The 23633-nt window shown below is 44.3% G+C and overlaps 1 protein-coding gene across 2 annotated transcripts in view; it reads right to left on the bottom strand.

Moving 5' to 3' along the window:
- Positions 1-23633, bottom strand: part of ATP2C2 (ATPase secretory pathway Ca2+ transporting 2) — a 55133-nt gene that overhangs the window by 8754 nt on the left and 22746 nt on the right. For both annotated transcript variants that reach the window (XM_070761888.1, XM_070761889.1), the window contains exons 9-21: positions 23556-23624; positions 21711-21786; positions 21034-21100; positions 19287-19411; positions 17032-17129; positions 16645-16746; positions 15450-15539; positions 10670-10771; positions 8922-9078; positions 5885-6055; positions 3872-3969; positions 3724-3774; positions 498-664 (exon numbers count right to left, since the gene is read on the bottom strand). In XM_070761888.1, the coding sequence (XP_070617989.1) occupies positions 498-664; positions 3724-3774; positions 3872-3969; positions 5885-6055; positions 8922-9078; positions 10670-10771; positions 15450-15539; positions 16645-16746; positions 17032-17129; positions 19287-19411; positions 21034-21100; positions 21711-21786; positions 23556-23624 (1373 nt within the window). The remainder of the gene's footprint in view (positions 1-497; positions 665-3723; positions 3775-3871; positions 3970-5884; positions 6056-8921; positions 9079-10669; positions 10772-15449; positions 15540-16644; positions 16747-17031; positions 17130-19286; positions 19412-21033; positions 21101-21710; positions 21787-23555; positions 23625-23633) is intronic.

Consider the following 23633-nt stretch of genomic DNA (forward strand, 5'->3'; position numbering starts at 1 on the left):
AACGTGAGAAAATATTATTTGACTGAAAGAGTGGTAGATGCTTGGAACAAACTTCCAGCAGACGCGGTTGCTAAATCCACAGTGACTGAATTTAAATATGCCTGGGATAAACATATATCCATCCTTAGATAAAATACAGGAAATAGTATAAGGGCAAACTAGATGGACCAGGAGGTCTTTTTCTGCCGTCAGTCTTCTATGTTTCTGTTTCTTGGAGGGCTAAGAATCTCCATAGACCTGTTCTGATATTTATTACTGTCTCGGTTTTACTACCGTCATCCAAGAACCAGTGGGCAGTTTAATATCAGCAGTTGGCCTCCTTATTTCATCTCCCCACACACATACACAAATTCTACCCTCTTCATTTCCGGTGGAAAAAGCGCAATGTACACTCAGGAGTGCTCAGTGGGCTGTGCGGTGACGCATGGGAACATCAAAGGACTTAGGAATGTACGTGTGTGTGTGTCGCCGAAGCACTTTCAGCACGATCCACTTACATGATGGCTGAGAAATTGTCGTCCACCAGGATCATGTTCGCAGCCTCTTTGCTGACGTCCGTGCCCGCCCGGCCCATCGCGATCCCAATGTCGGCGGACTTCAAAGCCACGGCGTCGTTCACTCCGTCCCCGGTCATTCCCACGATGGCCCCAGACTTTTGCAAAGCCTACGGAAGTTGCAGATGAGTTTAAACCTCGGCGTTCACCTGCTTTAAGGGGATTTCTTAGGTAGGTGGGGGAAGGAAACCGATTTAAATCGTAGGCAGTCCTGACTTACGACCACAATTCGAACCGGAATGTTTTGCTAAGCAATGCAGTCGTTAAGTAAGTCACGCCAAATGTTATGACCTTCTACTTTTCCAAATATGCCCATGTTACACCAACACTTTGCAGTCTGCATTGGTTGCCAATCAGTTTCCGGTCACAATTCAAAGTGTTGGTTATGACCTATAAAGCCCTTCATGGCACCGGACCAGATTATCTCAGGGACCGCTTTCTGCTGCACGAATCCCAGCGACTAGTTAGGTCCCACAGAGTGGATCTTCTCCAGGTCCCATCAACTAAACAATGTCGCTTGGCGGGACCCAGGGAAAGAGCCTTCTCTGTGGCGGCCCCGGCCCTCTGGAACCAACTCCCCCCAGAGATTAGAATTGCCCCCACCCTCCTTGCCTTTTGTAAGCTGCTTAAAACCCATCTCTGTCATCAGGCATGGGGGAACTGAGATACGCTTTCCCCCTAGGCCTTTACAATTTTATGCATGGTATGTCTGTATGTATGCTTGGTTTTATAATAAGGGTTTTTAACTGTTTTAGTATTGGATTATTATTATATGCTGTTTTATTGCTGTTGTTAGCTGCCCCGAGTCTGCGGAGAGGGGCGGCATACAAATCCAATAAATGAATGAATGAATGAATGAATGAATGAATGAATATGCTATTAAATGATTCACATTAAGTCATTAAGCAAATCCGGGACTGCCTTCTGCCGCATGAATCCCAGCGGCCGATTTGGTACCACAGAGTTGGCCTTCTCTGGGTCCCGTCAACTAAACAATGTCGTCTTGCGGGACTCAGGGGAAGAGCCCTCTCTGTGGCGGCCCCAGCCCTCTGGAATCAACTCCCCCCCGGAGATTCGAATTGCCCCCATCCTCCCCGCCTTCCGCAAGATGTTAAAGACTCACCTATGCCGCCAGGCAACTTCCCCCTCTCTTCTGACTATAGCACTTGAGAATGGTATGACTGTGTCGCATTGATGGTTTATAATATTAAGGGGTTTTAATCCTACTTCTATTAATTTGATTTGTATTATTCTTTACTGCATTTATTGTTGTTGTGAGCCGCCCCGAGTCTTCAGAGAGGGGCGGCATACAAATCTAATAAATTAAATTAAAAAATGAAATTAAATCCAGTTTAGTGCCCCTGGAAAGTTAACTGATAGTGATCGTGACCCCGGGAGTGAAGATTGGTCATAAGTCATTTTTTTTCAGTGCTGTCGCAACTTTTGAATGGTCGATAACAATGGTCACAGGTCAAGGACCTTAGACATAGAAGAGCTAAATTTTCAAAGTAGGAATCTTAAGTTATTGATGCTAAAATGTACACCGATGTTAAGTCAGCTGTTAGAAACCGTAAGCATTAATTTTTCCAATTAAAAAAAGGATGATTGGTGATCTATTGAAATCTCTTTATCAGATTACTTTGTCCACAGACCCAAGGATAAATGTCCGTGCAAAGACAACTGCTAGACTCCAACGAAATCACACTCATATTGATGCTTTAATCCCACATTAGCCAAATGGGTGTTTTTATCCAGGCCTATTTAAATGATTATCTGATTGTCCCTTCAAGATTGCCATAAACTAGAACAAGGTGATTGGGGATTAACGGCTGAGATATTTTTGAGCTAAGTACCTCTGCCTGTTTTTAACCCACAGGAAGCCACAAGTCTCAAATCAACAACAAAAGCTATTTGCACCTTGGTGCAGCCAACAGGTCACAATTCAAAGTGTTGGTAATGACCTTTAAAGCCCTACATGGCATTGGGCTAGAATACATCCGGAACCGCCTTCTACCACACGAATCCCAGCAGCCAATAAGGTCCCACAGAGTTAGCCTTCTCCGGGTCCCGTCGACCAAACAATGTCGTTTGGCGGGCCCCAGGGGAAGAGCCTTTCTGTGGCGGCTCCGGCCCTCTGGAATCAACTCCCCCCAGAGATTAGAACGGCCCCCACCCTCCTTGTCTTTCACAAATTACTCAAGACTTTGTCGCCAGGCATGGGGGAGTTAGGATATTCCTTCCCCATGGCCATTACAAGTTATGTATGGTATGTTTGTGTGTATGTTTGGTTTTTATAATAAGGGTTTTTAGTTGTTTTATTAAATTGGATTGTTACATGTTGTTTTTTATCGTTGTTAGCCGCCCCGAGTCTGCGGAGAGGGGTGGCATACAAATCCAATAAATAAATAAAAAATAAAATAAATAAAACAGACAAAGAAAACACTAATAATTCAATAAAGGCCACAGTATATTTTTAGTAACAAGTTCAGTCTATTTTCCCCCTGCAGTTTGTTGTTAATTCACTATTAAGGAAGCAGAACAGAGTTGGAAATTTCCTTTGCTCAACTAAAAAGTAACAGCTGGGTTTTGTTACTGATAAAAATAAATAAATTTGTAAGTGAATTAGTGACCCCCCCCCCCCAAAAAAAACCCCCCACAACAACATCCTAGTTTGGAATTATTGCATTCTTCACTATCGGAATAGCTAGGCAGTCCCGATAATCAGTGTAGACTGAATAAATCAGAGGTCTTCAAACTTGGCAACTTTTAAGAATTGGGGACTTCAACTCCCAGCTATGGTGGCTGGAGAATTCTGGGAGTTGAAGTCCACAAGTCCTCAAAGTTGCCAAGTTTGGAGACCCCTGGAATAGATAATTATTCTCAGAATAAGTTGCAAGACAAATGAAGAAAAAAGAATGCACCTTAAATTTTGCAGTCAGCAGTTAACTCATACCTTAAGGCAGTGTTTCCCAACCTTGGCAACTTGAAGACATCTGGACTTCAACTCCCAGAATTCACTGGCTGGGGAATTCTGGGAGTTGAAGTCCAGATGTCTTCAGGTTGCCAAGGTTGGGAAACACTGCCTTAAGGGCAGAGGAACAAACAGCAGAAAATCATTGCAAGGATTATCAAAAATTTGGCACTCTAGTGTCTACAGTGTAAAGGTTACCTTTATTATTTTAACTTTGTGCTTGGGGCTTGTTCGGAAGAAGATGGAAACCTGAAAGGGGAGAGGAAGAAGAGATGTGCATGAGACCGTGGCTTTGAAAAGAGTTGCCCAACCCCATATTCTCAAGACTCCTTCAAACACCATTTACATTTTTGACTCTTGAAGACAGTATTGAGTCATCCACATTCTCTAGTTCTTCCCCAGACATAGCGTTCATTTTCCCATTACAAAGACCAATGCTCTTCCCTGCAATGAAAGAAATGCATTAAGGACATAATGGCAGATTAAACTTATATTTCATACAGTTGCGGCCCTATCTGGACCGGGACTCACTGCTCACACTCACTGCTCACAGTCACTCATGCCCTCATCACCTCGAGGTTCGACTACTGTAATGTTCTACATGGGGCTACCTTTGAAAAGTGTTTGGAAACTTCAGATCGTGCAGAATGCAGCTGCGAGAGCAATCATGGGCTTCCCCAAATATGCCCATGATACACCAACACTCCGCAGTCTGCACTGGTTGCCGATCAATTTCCGGTCACAATTCAAAGTGTTGGTTATGACCTATAAAGCCCTTCATGGCATTGGACCAGAATATCTCTGGGACCGCCTTCTGCCGCACGAATCGCAGCGACCGGTTAGGTCCCACAGAGTTGGCCTTCTCTGGGTCCCGTCGACTAAGCAATGTCGTTTGGCGGGACCCAGGGGAAGAGCCTTCTCTGTGGAAGCCCCAACCCTCTGGAATCAGCTCCCCCCAGATATCAGAGTTGCCCCCACCCTCCTTGCCTTTCGCAAGCTCCTTAAAACCCACCTCTGTCGTCAGGCATGGGGGAATTGAAATTTCCCTTCCCCCTAGGCTTATAGAATTTATACATGGTATGTTTGTATGTATGAGTGGTTCTTTAAATTGGGGTTTTTTAGATTGTTTTTAATATTAGATTTGTTTACATTGTTTTTTTATATTGTTGTTAGCCGCCCCGAGTCTTCGGAGAGGGGCAGCATACAAATCTAATAAATACAAATACAAATACAAATATAAATTTATGCAAGAAGAAATGGCTAGCATATTTTTCGGAGTATAAGATGCACCAGAGTACAAGATGTGCCTTAGTTTTTGGGGAGGAAAATGGGGGGAAAAAAATCTGCCTATTAGATATTCATCTGGATGGCTAGCATCCTTTCTGGTCAGCTTCAGCACATTATTTGATCCCCTGGTTAGGTTTTAAAAAAAAATTATTCGGAGAGAGTAACAATGAAAGAGCTTGCAAACTGGTAAGAGCTGGGAACGTTGTTAGCACCTGGTTAGGGCTGGAAAGAAACTTATTGGGAGCAGGTAGAGCAATGAAAAAAAGCCCGCACAGACCTAGGGCTTGGAAAACATTCTTTGCAGAGAGTAACAATGAAAGAGCCTGCAAGGTAAGAGCTGGGAAGATCAGCAGCAGCTAGTTAGGGCTGAAAAAAAAGTTACATTCAAAGTACAAGACGCACCCAAATGTTTAGCCTCTTTTAGGGAGGAAAAAGGTGTGTCTTATACTCCAAAAATATAGTAATTATGATACAAAAGGGGGCGGGGCCCAGGGGAAGAGCCTTCTCTGTGGCGGCCCTGGCCCTCTGGAACCAACTTCCCCCAGAGATTAGAATTACCTGCACCCTCCTTGCCTTTCGTAAACTGCTTAAAACCCACCTCTGCCGCCAGGCATGGGGGAACTGAGATATTCTTTCCCCCTAGGCCTTTACAATTTTTGCATGGTATGTCTGTATGTATGATTGGTTTTTATAATAATGGGTTTTTAACTGTTTTTAGTATTGGATTATTGTTATATGCTGTTTTATTACTGTTGTTAGTCGCCCCGAGTCTGCGGAGAGGGGCGGCATACAAATCCAATAAATAATAATAATAATAATAATAATAATAATAATAATAATAAATAATTTTTTAGCATTTTAGCAATTGGACCTCCTCTGAGACTTTCTGTGATGGGGGCAATCTGGACACCTCTAGACCTTTTGGGGGGGGGGGTGTTCTGTGATTCTGCGACTAGATGGACCATGAGGTCTTTTTCTGCCGCCAATCTTCTATCTTTCTAAGATCAAAGGAAATAGGACGGTCCCATTCTTAAAAATAAATTATAACAGCTGTATTTCATGTCTCGCTTACCAATGGCCAAAGCTGTTTCAAAGGCATCTCCGGTGATCATTTTCACAGCTACCCCTGAGCCGCTGAGAACTTCAATGGCTTCTTTCACGCCTTCTCGTGGGGGATCAATGATTCCAACCAGGCCCAGAAATGTTAATCTGCCAAGTTCTGGGCCAGAAGCCAAGGCAAGCACTAAGATGAGAAAAGAGGAATGGAAAGGATGAACCATATTACTTTCCTTTTACTGGCATGGAGGGGCCTCTGGAGAATTTAGAAAAATGCAATTGGTGCAGAACAGTGGAACTTGATTCTCTGCTAACAGGTCATTAACCCACATTAATTCAGTTGGGTTGGCTTCCAATTTGTTTATCCATCCAAATTAAAAAAAAATACATTCTAGATTTTGGCCCTTGCCTATAAGATACAGTGATACCTCGTCTTACAAACGCCTTGTCATACAAACTTTTTGAGATGCAAACCCAGGGTTTAAGATTTTTTTGTCTCTTCTTACAAACTATTTTCACCTTACAAACCCACCGCCGCCACTGGGATGCCCCACCTTTGGACTTCCGTTGCCAGCGGAGCATCCGTTTTTGCGCTGCTGGGATTCCCCTGAGGCTCCCCTCCATGGGAAACCCCACTTCTGGACTTCTGAGTTTTTGTGATGCTGCAGGGGAATCCCAGCAGGAGAATCCCAGCAGCACAAAAACGGGTGCTTCGCTAGCAATGGAAGTCTGGGGGTGGAGTTTCCCAGCGAGGGGAGCCTCAGTGAAATCGCAGCATCGCAAAAACACAGAGGTCCGGAGGTGGGGTTTTCCATGGAGGGGAGCCTCAGGGGAATCCCAGCAGCGCAAAAACGGGCGCTTCGGCTGGCAAAAGGGGTGAATTTTGGCCTTGCACGCATTAATCGCTTTTCCATTGATTCCTATGGGGAAAATTGTTTCGTCTTACAAACTTTTCACCTTAAGAACCTCATCCTGGAACCAATTAAGTTTGTAAGACAAGATATCACTGTATAGACCTTCAGGACTAGGATATTTAAATTTTTATGAGGCCCTTCCACTAATTTATAATGTTTGTAAGAGGTGCTGTTTTACGTCCCATTATTGAAAGAAGCTAGGGCTGATTTATTTACTCAGTTCAAATGCTTCTAGGTTGCTTCAGTCGTGACGCTAAACACACTTGCAGTAATATAAACAAAAGTGTCAATGCTGTATTACAATCACCATAGTAATCAAACAATAGCATATAAAGCCTCTGACTATAGTAATTCATCATCCAGCAATTGTAAACAAATTGTCAGGCTTAGCCCAGGAACACCATAAAACAAAGTTTTAGCCAAAATTCAGTTCTCTATTTGCTTACACACTGTAGACAGTATCTTGCCAGATTAAATTATTACTACTCTCACGTTAAAGAGATATGCCTTTATATACACTGCTCAAAAAAAAAAAAAGGGAATACTTTAAAAAAACAGAATATAACTTCAAGTAAATCAAACTTCTGTGAAATAAACTGTCCACTTAGGAAGCAACGCTGATTGACAGTCAATTTCAAACGCTATTGTGCAAATGGAATAGTTGTGCAACTATTTCATTCATTCAGATCTAGGATGTGTTATTTGAGTGTTCCCTTTATTTTTTTGAGCAGTACAGTGTTCCCTTGATTTTCGCAGGGGATGCGTTCCGAGACCACCGCGAAAGTCGAATTTCCGCGAAGTAGAGATGCGGAAGTAAATACACTATTTTTGGCTATGAACAGTATCACAAGCTTTCCCTTAACACTTTAAACCCCTAAATTGAAATTTCCCATTCCCTTAGCAACCATTTAGATTATTACTCACCCTGTTTATTTATTAAAGTTTATTTAAAAATATATTTATTAAAGGCAGACGAAAGTTTGGCGATGACATATGACGTCATCGGGCAGGAAAAACCGTGGTATAGGGAAAAAACCCATGAAGTATTTTTTAATTAATATTTTTGAAAAACCGTGGTATAGACTTTTCGTGAAGTTTGAACCCGTGAAAATCGAGGGAACACTGTATACTGTACATATACATATATGCCTGTATGAGAATGAATAGCAGAGCCTGGGACAGGAGTGAAGAGAGGAATCAGTCTAAAGTCTCAACGTACCCACAAACCTTCTAAATCCAACTCCTCTTAAATTCCATTAATCCAGGTCAGGATAGTTGTAATCATTAGCTTAAATGACTACATTCCTGTCCACAGGCATGGGCAATAAATCAGCTTAATTAGAAATTAATGGCATTTTTGAACCCGACAGTACCCCAGTACCCTGGAGATTATAGAGGCTATTCTAAGTCTCTTCCTCTGACCCACCTCTGGGCTGTTGTGCCTCTTGTCTCACCCCGCTGCTTGGAATACACTCCTTCCTTCCTAGGAAACCCTCACTTCACTATAGTCCAGGGGGTAGGCAAAGTTGGCTCTTCTATGACATGGGGACTTCAACTCCCAGAATTCCTGAGCTAGCATGATTGGCTCAGGAATTCTGGGAGTCGAAGTCCACAAGTCATAGAAGAGCCAACTTTGCCTATCGCTGCGTATAGTCCATCATATCCATAGCATCATTCATAATCAAAATATAATGGCCATCCATCACTTCCACCACTCACATTCCTGTCTCCAAATGCTCTTTGAGCTTTTGTGAGCATAGTGGGATCTTTCCAATAATGCTACACCTAGTTTGGAACTGTTTTCTTTAGATGGCTAAAGGCTTGGGTCTTGCTCAAGAACCTTGCTCAAGAACCCGGAGTGGCACAGTGGTTAGAGTGCAGCACTGCAGGCTCCTTCAGCTAACTGCTAGCTGTAGTTCAGCAGTTCAAATCTCACCACCGGTTGACTCAGCCTTCCATCCTTCCCAGGTGGGTCAAATGAGGACCCAGATTGTTGGGGGCAAAAGGGTGATAGTGTAAACCGCTTAGAGAGGGCTGTAAAAGTCCCATAAAGCGGTATATATGTCTACATGCTATTGCTAACCTTTATCTGCTGAGCCCATAAGATTGGGGTAAAATGAGGCACAGGGAGGGACTGACCTCGCAAGCCAAGGGACCCCATGCGTTTTTCTTCTTGGGCATAAGAAGATTTCTGTTGGGGCGTCAAGGGCAGAGCAATCCCTCCATTGTTGAACATGGTGCAATGCTGCATCACTTCTTTAAAGGCGCCTTTCATGAAGTAGATGTCTTCTTGATCCTGGGAAAAGAGAAGGTGGAAGATACCACCAGGAGAACGTTTAGAACTGTTGAACCTTTTGACTAAATTAGATGTAAAATTGATTTGGTTCTATTACATACACAATATCTTTAAAACATGGCATGTGATATCATGAGTGGTGTGGTGGCCTAGAGGTGGAGCTCTCGCCTCACAATCAGGAGGCTGTGAGTTTGATCCTAGGTAGAGGCAGAGATTTCTCTCTGGACACAATGAGAATATATCTGCTGAACAAAACTCCGTATTTGCAACAGGAAGGGCAGTGGGCCAGTAAACACTCTGATAGCTCCATTCAGTTGCCCAGACTCCACCCCGCAAAGGATTACAGGGTCATTAAAGGATTATGATGATGATGGCATGCTGTACCATATTAAGAAAGGGGATATTTTGTTTCTCCAACTCAGCATGTGAATCGGAGATGGTAGTGAAGTGAAACTTCATGTTAAGCTATGGCATAGTTTATTTGACATTGGTTTAGGACAGGGGTAGGCAAAGTTGGCTCTTCTATGACATGTGGACTTCAACTCCCAGAATTCCTGAGCTAGCATGATTGGCTCAGGAATTCTGGGAGTTGAAGTCCACATGTCATAGAAGAGCCAACTTTGCCTATCCCTGGTTTAGGATGTGGCTTGAATCCCAGAAGAGTATAGGAACACAAGCACCATCTTTGGAAAGCCCTCTGGATTTGCCATATCCCCCAGCCTTGAAGACCATCAGGTCAACTTGGGTCAACTCTGCTGAGCTTTCCTTAAAAGTTGTGAGGATCAAAAAGAGGAAAAACCATGGGATATAAAAGTGATAACATGCCTTTAACTGGAATGGATTCCTACATGAATTACTTCTTTTAGTTTCTAAGCTTGCTCTGGAGACAGCTGAAAACCCACACAGTTGCTTTCTTATATGTTGTGGTTAGCTCTGGCCCAGCTCCTGCCCCAAGGAATGTGCAGGTGGATGTGGGGGAAACATCCACATGCCGCAGGCCTGTTTTGCTCCCAATGGAATCTGCTGACGAAGCCTCCTCTGACCAAGGCAGCATGAGTGACAGGGAAGAGAGGAATTTGGCAGACAGCCCAGGAGGAGATCAATCATCTGTATCATCCTTGGATTCTGAACAAGAATTAATGACACATCCACGCATGCGTAGAGTGATGCACAGGAGACAACAACTGAAGGATTATTACAAGAGAAAATGAGGCCACCTGTGGTTGGGTGGGGCTGCTGTAATTAGTGCTACAGATAAAAGTGCAACCCGGTGTTTTAGCCTCATGGCAGTTTACCTGATTCATTGTTTTGTCAAGATCGTGGTTTTTGTGCTGTTCAAGATTGTGTGTGGACTCTCTGGACTTTAGAATTGGACTCAATTTCCCAGTTATTGGGTGAGCAATTGGATTGCATTTCACCTGTGCCTTGGGTGTACCAGAAAATCCCTGACATTTAAAAAGGGAGCTGTTTCTGTTTTTCTGTTTATAAAAACTTTTGGGTTTTCCTTTTATTGTGTGGTGTGTGTCTTCCTGGACTAATTACCCTGTAATTACGGGCGGTTGTGACACGCTGGCAGAACACTTATATATACCTGATTTTTCAAAGCGCACTTCACAGCCATCCATTTTTGCTCTGAGCTAAAGGGAATCTCTTTTGTCCGCACGTAAGTATCATTTATATCATCCAGGTCCATCTAAAGCAGATAAGAGAAGCACAGAATGTCAACATGAATTCATTACCCACAACTCGGTCGAGCTAGAAATACAGTGATCCCCCGGTTATTGCGTCCCCGACCATTGCGAATGGGCTACATCGCGATTTTTCAACCCGGAAGTAAAAACACCATCTGCGCATGTGCGCCCTTTTTTCCTATGGCCACACATGCGTAGATGGTGTTCCCCGCCGGGCAGATCAGCTGCTGGGCGGCTTCCCTGGGTCTTTCCCCTCTTGCTGGCGGGAGGGCGAGAAGCCCCCCCCAGCACCCGCTCGCCCTCCGTTCGCCCGCCCTTCGCCCGGCCACCCGCCATTTGCTCGCTGCTCGCCCAGCCACCCGGGTTCGTTTGGCTTCGGGACTCAGTTGGGAAGCGGCACGGGTGTTTTAAAAGGTCTCCACCGGCATGGGGGGCTTCTTAGCACCCCCCCAAACCCGGGTTGGGGGTTCGGGGGGGGTAGGAAGCCCCCCATGCCGGCGGAGACCTTTTAAAACACCCGTGCCGCTTCCCAGCTGAGTCCTCAAGCCAAGCGCAGAAGTTAGCCTTGAATTCCTTTGAATCCCGCCGCTTCTGCTGGATACGGGCGATGGGGGGGCGAGCTGCCACACCCCTGGCTTCCGCACCGCTCGTCCCACCCACCGCCCGTATCCAGCAGAAGCTGCTGGATTCAAAGTGCTGGGGTGGGGGGCTGTCGGGACACCCACCCCCACCCCAGCACTTTGAATCCCGCCGCTTCTGTTGGATACGGGCGATGGGGGGGCGAGCTGCCACAGCCCCTGGCTTCCTCACCGCTCGTCCCACCCACCGCCCGTATCCAGCAGAAGCTGCTGGATTCAAAGTGATTCAGGGAACAGAATGGAGCCTTCCGCGGCGGGGCTGGTAGGAGGGGAGCCGAGGGGATAACCGAGCCCAGCCCCGTGGCATTCGCCTTCCTCCCGCCTGCAGCCGAGTGATCGTGGGCTCCTTCGCAACCTCAGAGAGCTTCCTGGTTTTCGTGAGCTTTCATGCCCAGGAAGCTCTCCGAGGTTGCGAAGGAGCCCACGATCACTCGGCTGTGGGTGGCAGGAAAGCGAATGTCACGGGGCTGGGCTCGGCTCCCCCCCCTTAACAGCCCCGCCGCGGAACGCTCCATTCTGTTCCCTGCCGGCCCGATTGAGCGGCCGGCGGTCTCCATTCAGGGAACAGAATGGAGCGTTCCGCGGCGGGGCTGCTAAGGGGGGGGAGCCGAGCCCAGCCCCGTGACATTCGCTTTCCTGCCACCCGCAGCCGAGTGATCGTGGGCTCCTTCGCAACCTCAGAGAGCTTCCTGGTTTTCGTGAGCTTTCATGCCCAGGAAGCTCTCCGAGGTTGCGAAGGAGCCCAGGATCACTCGGCTGCGGGTGGCAGGAAAGCGAATGTCACGGGGCTGGCCTCGGCTCCCCCAGCCCCGCCGCGGAACGCTCCATTCTGTTCCCTGCCGGCCCGATTGAGCGGCCGGCGGTCTCCATTCAGGGAACAGAATGGAGCCTTCCGCGGCGGGGCTGGTAGGAGGGGAGCCGAGGACGGAACCGAGCCCAGCCCCGTGGCATTCGCCTTCCTCCCGCCTGCAGCCGAGTGATCGTGGGCTCCTTCGCAACCTCAGAGAGATTCCTGGTTTTCGTGAGCTTTCATGCCCAGGAAGCTCTCCGAGGTTGCGAAGGAGCCCACGATCACTCGGCTGCGGGTGGCAGGAAAGCGAATGTCACGGGGCTGGCCTCGGCTCCCCCAGCCCCGCCGCGGAACGCTCCATTCTGTTCCCTGCCGGCCCGATTGAGCGGCCGGCGGTCTCCATTCAGGGAACAGAATGGAGCGTTCCGCGGCGGGGCTGCTAAGGGGGGGGGAGCCGAGCCCAGCCCCGTGACATTCGCTTTCCTGCCACCCGCAGCCGAGTGATCGTGGGCTCCTTCGCAACCTCAGAGAGCTTCCTGGTTTTCGTGAGCTTTCATGCCCAGGAAGCTCTCCGAGGTTGCGAAGGAGCCCACGATCACTCGGCTGCGGGCGGCAGGAAAGCGAATGTCATGGGGCTGGGCGCTAGCTCTCGCCGCTTTCGAGCTGAGTCCTGAAGCGAATTCGCTTCAGGACTCATCTCGAAAGCCCGCTAGCGAGGAGCCGAAGATTGGGGGCGGCGCGGCTGTTTTAAAACGTCGCCGCCAGCATGGGGGGCTTGCCAGCACCCCCCGGACCCCCAACCCGGGTTTGGGAGGCTGCTAGGAAGCCCCCCATGCCGGCGGCGACGTTTTAAAACAGCCGCGCCGCCCCCAATCTTCGGCTCCTCGCTAGCGCTGCGGAAGTTAAAAACACCATCTGCACATGCGCAGATGGTGTTTTTACTTCCGCAGCGCTACTTCACGAAAACCCGCTCGTTGCGGGGGGTCCTGGAACGGAACCCTCGCAACGAGCGGGGGATCACTGTAGATCGACTCAAAATTGCATCAACATTCCTCCGGTCAAAAGGTGAATATTTCAGTGCTGGGTATCTACGTTGCTTTTGAACAGCAATGTCAAGTTTTGGAAAAGTTATCCAACTAGGGCTGTTTAGACTGAGTTTCCTTTTGAATGTCCAGATTCTTCATCCAGCCTTACTTTATTGCAAACTGGATTCCCAGTTAGGTCACCTTCCTGTCACTGGATTCACTTCTGTTAATATCTCAAGGGTTGCCACAAAGAAGAGGGAGTTAAGCTATCCTCCAAAGCACCAGAAGACCGAACAATGGGTGGAAACTAATTAAGAAGAGAAGCAACCTAGAACTAAGGAGAAATTTCCCGACAGAACAATTAACCAGTGCAATTACTTGCCTCCAGAAGTTGTAAATGTACCAACACTGGAGGTTTTAAAGAAGAGGTTGGATAACCATTTGCCTGAAATGGTACAAGGTCCCCTTCTTGATCAGGGAGTTGGACTAGATGATCTCCTCTCCTCTCCTCTCCTCTCTTTTATTCTCTCCTCTCTTTTCTTCTCTTCTCTCTTTTCTCCTCTCCTCCTCTCCTCTCCTCTCCTCTCTTTTATTCTCTCCTCTCCTCTCTTTTCTTCTCTTCTCTCTTTTCTCCTCTCCTCCTCTTCTCTCCTCTCCTCTCTTTTATTCTCTCCTCTCCTCTCTTTTCTTCTCTTCTCTCTTTTCTCCTCTCCTCCTCTTCTCTCCTCTCCTCTCTTTTATTCTCTCCTCTCCTCTCTTTTCTTCTCTTCTCTTTTATTCTCCCCTCCCCTCCCCTCCCCTCCTATCTCTTCTTTTCTATTTCTAATTCTATTCTAATTCTAATTCTTCCTTCTCCTCTTCTTCCTCTTCTTCCTCTTCCTCTTCTATTCCCATTCCAATTTCATCCCATTCTTTGACAACGCACAATTTCCACTCCTGGAGAATGGGGGTTTGGCAATTTTCTAAATCTCCAGCTTCCCCCAAGGAGGTGCTTAGATAATTATGGCCTCTTTTGTTCCAGCATTGTCTTTCTCCATCTTTCCAGTGCTAAACTACTACTTTTGCACATGTCCACGCTGGTTCTGGAAACAATTTTCCTTTATTAGAAGACTTCTGTCTTTCCCAGAATCATATTTTCCAGTCCACGATCTAATGGAAGTGGTGGATGGGGTCGGGATTATCGGGCATTATTCATTGAATTCAATTCATTGAATTCTTATATATTCATTGAATTCATTTAATATTGTGTGTGCCCATGCTTGTGTGTAATTTTAACTGACTAAATTCTATACCTTTGAAGGGCAATTAAGAAGAAACGGTAGGGCTCCATGATATGCAGACTACTGTATAAATATCCGGATTGATTCATTGTTTAATTGCAAAAGCACCAGAGCATTAAAAAAAGTTATCTCCTGTTGTGGTTCAGCCTGAGTCAGATGAAAGACCAGCTGCATCTCTGCTGGCTCCATGCCCAGGGGAGGATGAGAGCGAAGAGGAGAGTTCTGGGCAGTCGGACAGGGGAGATTACAGTCAGGAACGTGACGAGGAAGAACGGCCTGGGAGCCCTGGGGAGGGGCTCTCTCAAGCCAGTAGCTTGGAGTCTCTGGAGTCATTGGATGACGAAGCACAAGATATCATTAGTAGGCAACAGAGACGCATAGATCAAAGGAGGAATCAATTGAAGAAATATTATCAGCATTGAATGAGGAACACCAGGGGGTTGGGTGTGGTCCTCATTAGCAGGGAAGGGTTTATAAGGCAGGCAAACCCTTTCGGCAGCGTGGAGTGTTGTCAGAGTGGAGTTGCTGTAATCTGCCTTGTCTCTCAGCGTTTCTGTTCCTGGCTCGTGGCCCAGCAGTCTTGAAGACCCGTGGGAGGTGTATGTCTGTTATCTCAACAGCCTCGTCTTGGCATCAAGGATCCTGTGTTTCTGTACGAACAATTACCTTCGTGTATCTATTTGGAGTTCCAGTGTTTTCCTGATCTGTAAGGACATTTTCTGTTGGCTTCTTTTCTCTTTACCATTATAAAACTGTGTTTGGATTCTACCTGTGTGTCTGGATTATCTTTTTGGGTTGGTCATAGCTTCCGGAGCGACCCAGACAGAACATCTCCTATCTTGACAATAACAGTACAGCAAGAGGCTGCCTCTGTGCATTTTTAGATTAAGCAAAACCAAATAAAATACAAAATGAATAAGTCCTTGAACCGCAGTTAAGGTCCTTACCTTCATAGCCAAGGCAAGGAGGGCCCCTTCTGTGGGCTGCCCCATTACTGCTGCTTTCCGGATCACGGCGTTGTTGGCGACACAACCAGCCTGCAAATATTTCATTTCAGCTTTTAGGGAATGCAGAAAGAGGTGAACAAATCACCTGTACATCAGCTCTGGCGTTCAGCTTGATTCAAGGATAAGCTCTGAAATCATGAGCCAGGTCTACAGTCTTGAAAGTTAAATGGTAAAGGTTCCCCTTGTACAAATGTGCTAATTGTTCCCGACTCTAGGGGGCGATACTCATCTCTGTTACAAAGCCGAAGAGCCAGTGCTTGAAAATTAACCTCCAATAAATAAACATTTTGTGTGTCAGGAAATTTTGCTTTACTTTAAATGAACTTCGTAAGAAAAGAAACATAGAAACATAGAAGACTGACGGCAGAAAAAGACCTCATGGTCCATCTAGTCTGCCCTTATACTATTTCCTGTATTTTATCTTACAATGGATATATGTTTATCCCAGGCATGTTTAAATTCAGTTACTGTGGATTTATCTACCACGTCTGCTGGAAGTTTGTTCCAAGCATCTACTACTCTTTCAGTGAAATAATATTTTCTCACGTTGCTTTTGATCTTTCCCCCAACTAACCTCAGATTGTGTCCCCTTGTTCTTGTGTTCACTTTCCTATTAAAAACACTTCCCTCCTGAACCTTATTTAACCCTTTCACATATTTAAATGTTTCGATCATGCCCCCCCTTTTCCTTCTGTCCTCCAGACTATACAGATTGAGTTCAGATTGAGAACAACAGCATCCTTCCAGCAATATGTTGCCCCCTGCAAATATGTCATCGTTAATGGGACAAACCATTCTTGTGGACGGAATTTTTTTTGAAATACGAATTTCCCCTTTATTGAGATTTAGTTGGTACAGCTTTTCTGTTCAGCGTAGATTTTTCAAAGATGCAGAGTTCATGACTTATGTTCCTTCTTAGAGTTTCTATCCTATTCTTATTGTTAAAGATACTTCAAGATTTTTGGAAACTGCTGTCCCAGAGGCCTCAGAAATGATTTTACAAGTAAATAAACATATTTATGGGTGCCTCAGGCCTGGAAATGAAACCTCACAAGCAGCATTCCAATAGTCTGAAAATGAAGCATTTGTTTCCATCCTTCAAGGCACTGTTATTTGAAGTAATCAAATAATTTACCGCCACAAGTTTTCCCACTGAGATGTTTGAAAATCCTTTGATGACTTCTTGAGATGGTAAAAGGCAGACGTTTCCTTCTCTGTTATATCCAACTCCACTCACCTGGAAGTATATAAATCAGGAAGAAGGAATGTAAAGAAATATCCCAAGGAAAAGTCAACCGCTTCTATCTACATTACAAAGACAATCTTGATTGCAAGGCAATTCTCTCGTTTTAAAGAATTGGGCAACAGTCATAAAGCAAGGAAATTTGGGATGGAAATGAATAATTAAGAGTCCATGAGATAAGATAAGTATGAACCACAATTAAACAGAAATCAAGTCTAAGACCTTAGATAAGAATGGCTAAGATTCAACCCATTAGTGCTGAGGAAACATCTGGAGTACCTCTGCCTTAAATCCATCGGAGGTCACAAGTTGAGTCACGGTCATCTCGTTGGTAGTCAGAGTTCCAGTCTTATCAGAGCAAATCACATTGCAACAGCCTGAGAAGAAAGGATTTGTCCAAACTGGGTCTTATGTTAGTAAGTTAGTAAATTAGTAGTATGGTCCCTCCAAATACCAACGATTTAGTTGTCTAATTCGATGAAAAGGAGGACTAGACTAGATTAGATTAGATTAACAGAGTTGGAAGGGATTTTATGGGTCATCCCACCACTTCTGAAGGCAACTTCTGTTCCATGGATTGATTGCTTTCATTGTCAGAAAATTCCTCTTTATTTCTAGGTTGAATCACTCCTTGATCAGTTTCCCTCTATTATTCATTCATTCATTCATTCATTCATTCATTCATTCGAGTTGGAAGGTACCGTATAGGTCATCTATTCCAGTGTTTCCCAACCTTGGCAACTTGAAGATATTTGGACTTTTAACTCCCAGAATTCTGGGAGTTGAAATCCAGATATCTTCAAGTTACCAAGGTTGGGAAACATTGATCTAGTCCAACCCTCTGCTCAGGCAGAAGTCCCTGTACAATTCGGACAAATAGTAGTCCAATCTCCCCTTGAAAGTTTCAAGTGTTGGAGCACTCACAACCACCAGAGGCAAGCTGTTCCACTGGTTGATCGCCAGTTGTTAATCCATCTGGTTGTGTAGCTGTCTATCCCACATTTCTTTAGCTTGTGAAGAAGTAGGTTGTGGTCTACTTTGTCAAATGCTTTGCTGAAGTCTAAGTATACTATGTCCACTGCGTTTCTCTGGTCTATCAATTTGGAGAAATGCAGTATCTGGCCTTCGGTGCCATGTAAAATATTTGAGGGGCTGCCACAAAGAAGAGGGGGGTCGACTTTTTCAACAAATTACCTGATGGCAAGACAAGTAGCAATCGATAGAAAGTAATATGGGAGAGAAGCAACTGAGAACTAATGAGAAATTTCCTGAAAAATTACTCAGTGGAAAAGCTTACCTCCTGATGTTATGGATGCTTCAACCTTGGAGGTTTTTAAGAAGAGAATGGACAACATTTGCCCGAAGCAGGATCCTTGCTTAAATGGGGGGTTGTATTGGAAGACCTCCAAAGCCCTTCTAAGTCTCTTATTCTGTTATCTATTTGACCCAGTCTTTTCTGTCTTAGGGTGGCAATTTAGGTAACATCAGGAGGTCCACCAGAAAAGGTGGCCACTTCACATATCAGAGGCCATCTAAAAGATTTATCCTATATGTCTGCCACCATTTAAAAAACACTAAGCCAGCAGCCATCAATTCTGTCTTGTGCTAGGAAATGTTATTAATTTTATCTCCTTCATCTAACCTTCTCCAACGGGATTCTGAAGGGCTATTACCTTCAGGAAGACTTATATCGTTTGCATTTTTCAGATTGCTTAAACTAATAAAAAAATATCTTCTCGGGGATAAATCAGGAGGAATCATTAACTCTTCTCTCTAACTGGAATTAATGTCCTCTGGTCATTGTTCTCTCCAGCATTCCTGAAATCCAGTGATCATTCCTCAAATTGTGCCATACAAACAGTTGGGAATTATGGAAAATGCTGCATTTAACCTCTTTTTTCTGTAGAAGGAAGGAAGGAAGGAAGGAAGGAAGGAAGGAAGGTGAGGAAGGAAGGAGGGAGGGAGGGGGAGGGAAGGAAGGAAGGAAAGGTGGAAGGGAGGATTAAAGGAAAGTAGAAAAATTAAGGAAGCAGAAAAGATTGTGCAATTTTTAAAAGAATACACGAATGCAGCTGAACTTAATTTTGAAGGAAGAGATTAAATCTGATCATTTCTCCTTTTTCAGATTATTTATTGGCATATCCTTTTTTTTTTTACCCTCCCTTTGCAAATTCAAGTCTTTGGAGAAATGTACTGCCAAGCTTTAAAGGTCTTTAGTATTTTTTTTTGCAAATGAAAAATTTGCTCCATATTTTACCAAGAAGTATTTTAACATATCCCACACAGAAACTTAAGCCAATATGATAATCTTAAATGAATACTGGTTTCAAAAATAGCTACATGCAGTCTATGCATAATGAGGACCCAGAAGATGAAGAGAAACTTTAAAATAAATATCAGCGCTTATGGAATCAATGTAATTGAAAGAATAGAAACTTTTGTAGTTGAATTAACTTTGGTATTAGTAAATTCAGTTGTGGAATATTCACTATTATTACCAGCTTCCCCCCCAACATGGAATTTTTCCGACTCACCTAAAGTTTCCACTATAGGCAACTTCTTCACAATGACTTGCTTCTTGGCCATTCTCAAGACACCCAATACTAGCGTCACCGTGACTACGATGGGCAGGCCTTCGGGGATGGCAGCCACCGCCAAGCTGCGCACACACAATCATTTACCACTGATGTTACACACCACTACCTCTTCCTGCAAGGAAGTATACACCCAAGCATCAACTTGCTCCAGAACCCTCATTCTAGAGTACAGACAGAAGATTGGACATGGGTAAATGACCCAGGAATGCAGAATTTTGTGGAATGTCTATTAGACTGTTAGGTCAAAGTTGACTTTTCAAGAAGACTTCTAGTTCTACTGGTTGACCTGATGATCTCAAGTGTCAGGGTTCCAAGTAATGCGCCCACTGAAGTCAGAACTTTGAGGCAGATAGATTCCTCAAAGAACCATTTATTTGGATACATCATATTGGCACATATTGGTGAAAACCGACTCTGAAAATTCCTGCTGTTAAAGCTGAAAGTTTCCCCTTTTCCCCAAGTCATCAGTCACATTGTCCAATAGAGGTGCTGGCTGTTTGCTTGGTTACTTTGCTCCCCCTCTCCCAACCACCTGTTGGAATGACCTTGGTTCTCACAAGAAAACTTTTTGTTTTGACTGCAAAACCCCAGCTAACCTATTCCCCTCTCCCTGTCCACTTTCCTGTCTTGCAGCAACCTTGAAGCCACAAAGATGGCCTCAGCCAGGTCCACTTCACAGTTGACATCTAGGGTGTTGGGAATTGTCATACAACATATACAGGGGAAGCCAGATAGAAGAATTCTATTGTAATTTATCAATGGTGAGAAGACCTCTGAGAACTTCTATTCTCTGCATTGGTCTTAAATTAGAAACTGGATAGCACTGGAATTCCTTCCACTGAGCAGGAAGTCCATTAAATAGGACAAGAAGAATCAGAATATAATAAAATTTGGTATAAGTTTTATGATTGATTGAACAAAAGAATACTTATGCAACAGTATATTTTATATCAGATGGTATAAAATTATGTAAATTATGTAAATAGTAATTAACACATATAGTTTATATTTTTCTTCCTTTCGATTTACCTTTTTCTCTCTCTTTCTTTCTTTCTTTCTTTCTTTCTTTCTTTCTTTCTTTCTTTCTCTTTCTTAATATGACTTATAAAATCCTCCGAGACTTCTGAGAAGAATGGAGCACTTTTGGCTCCTTTTTTATGTTGTGTGTTTTGTCTGTCTTTTTGTTTTGTCTTGAAATTAAAAATCAATAATATTTTTTTAAAAAAGATATGTCCCTTTTTGACTCTATGAGAAAGTGTGCATATCATACTGATTCATAATTGACTCAACTGTGTATGCAGGTGGGTTAATTGGACTCCTTGCCTTGTAGGTTTTTATAATGGGGTTTTATTATTTTAATATTTGACTTCTTTTTATTATTGTACTGTACTTTTTATATTGCTGTAAACCGCCCTGAATCCCATTGGAATTGGGCATTATGGAAGTGGAATGGATGGATGGATGGATGGATGAATGATGTGGTATATCTGGCTTTGACCTAGCATGATCAGTGATCCCAACTATTATGGGTTAGCTGAAGTCAGAATCAAGTATCACAATTTTTTAAAAAACTAATCATAGTTCAATAAACCAAGTCTCGGCATGATATGGCAACTCAACTTCACGTTCTTTGATAGTTCAACATGCTATGTCTACATGCAGAAGAAATCTCCCTCAAACCTACCTCACTCCAATGGTGAACATGTCAAGGAGATGTTTCCCTTGCAGCCAGCCAATCAGCATGAGTAAACCTTGAAAAACATAGACACCGTATTATTTACTCCATTGCATCACAGATCGGGCAAAGTAACCGAAGCCTTCTGCATGCTCATAAAATCACTTATTTTTCCGATTATACCCATAAACATAAGTATCTGAAGAGGGGAAGACCCCTCATTTTCTGTAGACCACCATTTCTCAACTTCCTGTTCATATCCATGCATATGAGTATCTGTAAGAGGGTATCAAGGTATTTTATGTTGGCCACATTTCATGCAGACATTTCTTAACCTAAGCTACTTAAAGATGTGTGGCCTTCAACTGTCAGAATTCCCTAGAAAACCTTGTTGAAGTCCACATATCTTCACGTTGATGAGTTTGAGAAACATCAATGAGGACAGTGGAAGACTGAAACAACCCATATGGTCTTTGGTCTCCAAACAGTGATGGGCTACCAACATTTTTACTACCACACTCTGGCCATGGCTTATGCATTTTGTTTCAACCTCTTTCAGTGCAAATTGGGTGCTCTGGGGTGGAGCTTCAAATTTTGCTACCGGTACGTTGTTCTTGACAGTATCCTTAGGAGCCCATCACTATCTCCAAAGCTTTTGAAAAGTAAAAAGAAAAAGTAGAACTTACCAATGATTCCAAAGGAAGCTATAGTAAGTTGTTTCCCCAATTTATCCATGTTTCTCTGCAAAGGTGTCTTTGGAGTCTTGAAGCGTGAAACCAGGAAGAAGGAAGAAATGGAGGGAGACAAGACTTGAAATAAATCTATCAAACCAATTGGCCACACAATAAGAATATCACTGGCTACTAGTCAGCTTCCAAGAGGAACTCAAAGTCATCTCTGAAGTCCTACCAGGGTCAATGTAGAGGGGATATCTTGAAGAGCAGGAGGAAGACTTGCTACCAAGGCAAAGATCAGATAGAAGTACTTTAAATTGGGGAAATTTGAGAATTCTCTTCTTTAATTTACATTAAATGAGATGACGGTATCAATAGAAGAGGATATTTATAGCTCATGGTTGAACTGTGGGATACTTGGTGCTCTCTTTGGTTGTTTCCTTGTAGATGTTTCTTTAACCAACTAGGCAACATCATCAGCGCTCAGGAAGCACATTCAAGAGTTGCAAGATTCAGTTATTACAACTGTCTATTAAAAGTAGACCTGTATGTCCATCAAGAACAAACATCTTAAAACAGACTGAAACTCAACCCTGATAAGACGGAGTGGCTGTGGGTTTTGCCTCCCAAGGACAATTCCATATCTCCGTCCATCACCCTGGTGGGGGGGAATTATTGACCCCCTCGGAGAGGGTCCGCAACTTGGGCATCCTCCTCGATCCACAGCTCACATTAGAGAAACATCTTTCAGCTGTGGCGAGGGGGGTGTTTGCCCAGGTTCGCCTGGTGCACCAGTTGCGGCCCTATTTGGACCGGGAGTCACTGGTCACAGTCACTCATGCCCTCATCACCTTGAGGCTCGACTACTGTAATGCTCTCTACATGGGGCTACCTTTGAAAAGTGTTCGGAAACTTCAGATCGTGCAGAATGCAGCTGCGAGAGCAATCATGGGCTTTCCCAAGTATGCCCATGTAACACCAACACTCCGCAGTCTGCATTGGTTTTGTCGATCAGTTTCCGGTCACAATTCAAAGTGTTGGTCATCACCTATAAAGCCCTTCATGGCACCGGACCAGGGTATCTACGAGACCGCCTTCTGCCGCACGAATCACAGCGACCGGTTAGGTCCCATAGAGTGGGCCTCCTCCGGGTCCCGTCAACAAAACAATCTTGTTTGGCGGGGCCCAGGGGAAAAGCCTTCTCTGTGGTGGCCCCAGCCCTCTGGAACCAACTCCCCCCAAAGATTAGAATTGCCCCCACCCTCCTTGCCTTTCGTAAGCTTCTTAAAACCCACCTCTGTCGTCAGGCATGGGGGAACTGAGATACTCTTTCCCCTTAGGCCTTTACAATTCATGTATAGTATGTTTGCATGTATGGATGTTTGGTTTTACAATAAGGGTTTTTAGTTGTTTTAGTATTGGATTTACATGCTGTTTTTTGTTACTGTAGTTAGCCGCCCCGAGTCTATGGAGAGGGGCGGCATACAAATCCAATAAATAATAATAATAATAATAATAATAATAATAATAATAATAATAATAATAATAATAATAATAAATTGAACCTGGAATTCTAGATCCCACAGAAATCAAACACTCTACCCTGAATCTTTGCAAACTCTATTTGATTGTGGCTATATTATAGTAGATTTACACCACATTGCTTTAGCTTCCTTTTATGTTTTGTCATGTGTTGTTGCTAACTATGTCAATGAATGTTTCCCCAACCGGGTCATCCTGAATGGCATCTGATGTCTAATACCCAGGACCAATTAAGGCAGGTTCTCAAAGGAACGTCTTGGTCTTCAGTTGAGCACGACATGCTCCGAGTCTGTTTCTCTGCCTTTGTCATCTTACCTCTTCCTCTTGCATCATTTTGAAGACTTCCCCAAACTGTGAGTTTTCACCGGTTCCAATAACAATCCCCTGCAGAAT

This window comes from Erythrolamprus reginae, chromosome 9 (assembly GCF_031021105.1).
Source record: "Erythrolamprus reginae isolate rEryReg1 chromosome 9, rEryReg1.hap1, whole genome shotgun sequence".
In the NCBI taxonomy this organism is placed as follows: domain Eukaryota; kingdom Metazoa; phylum Chordata; class Lepidosauria; order Squamata; family Dipsadidae; genus Erythrolamprus; species Erythrolamprus reginae.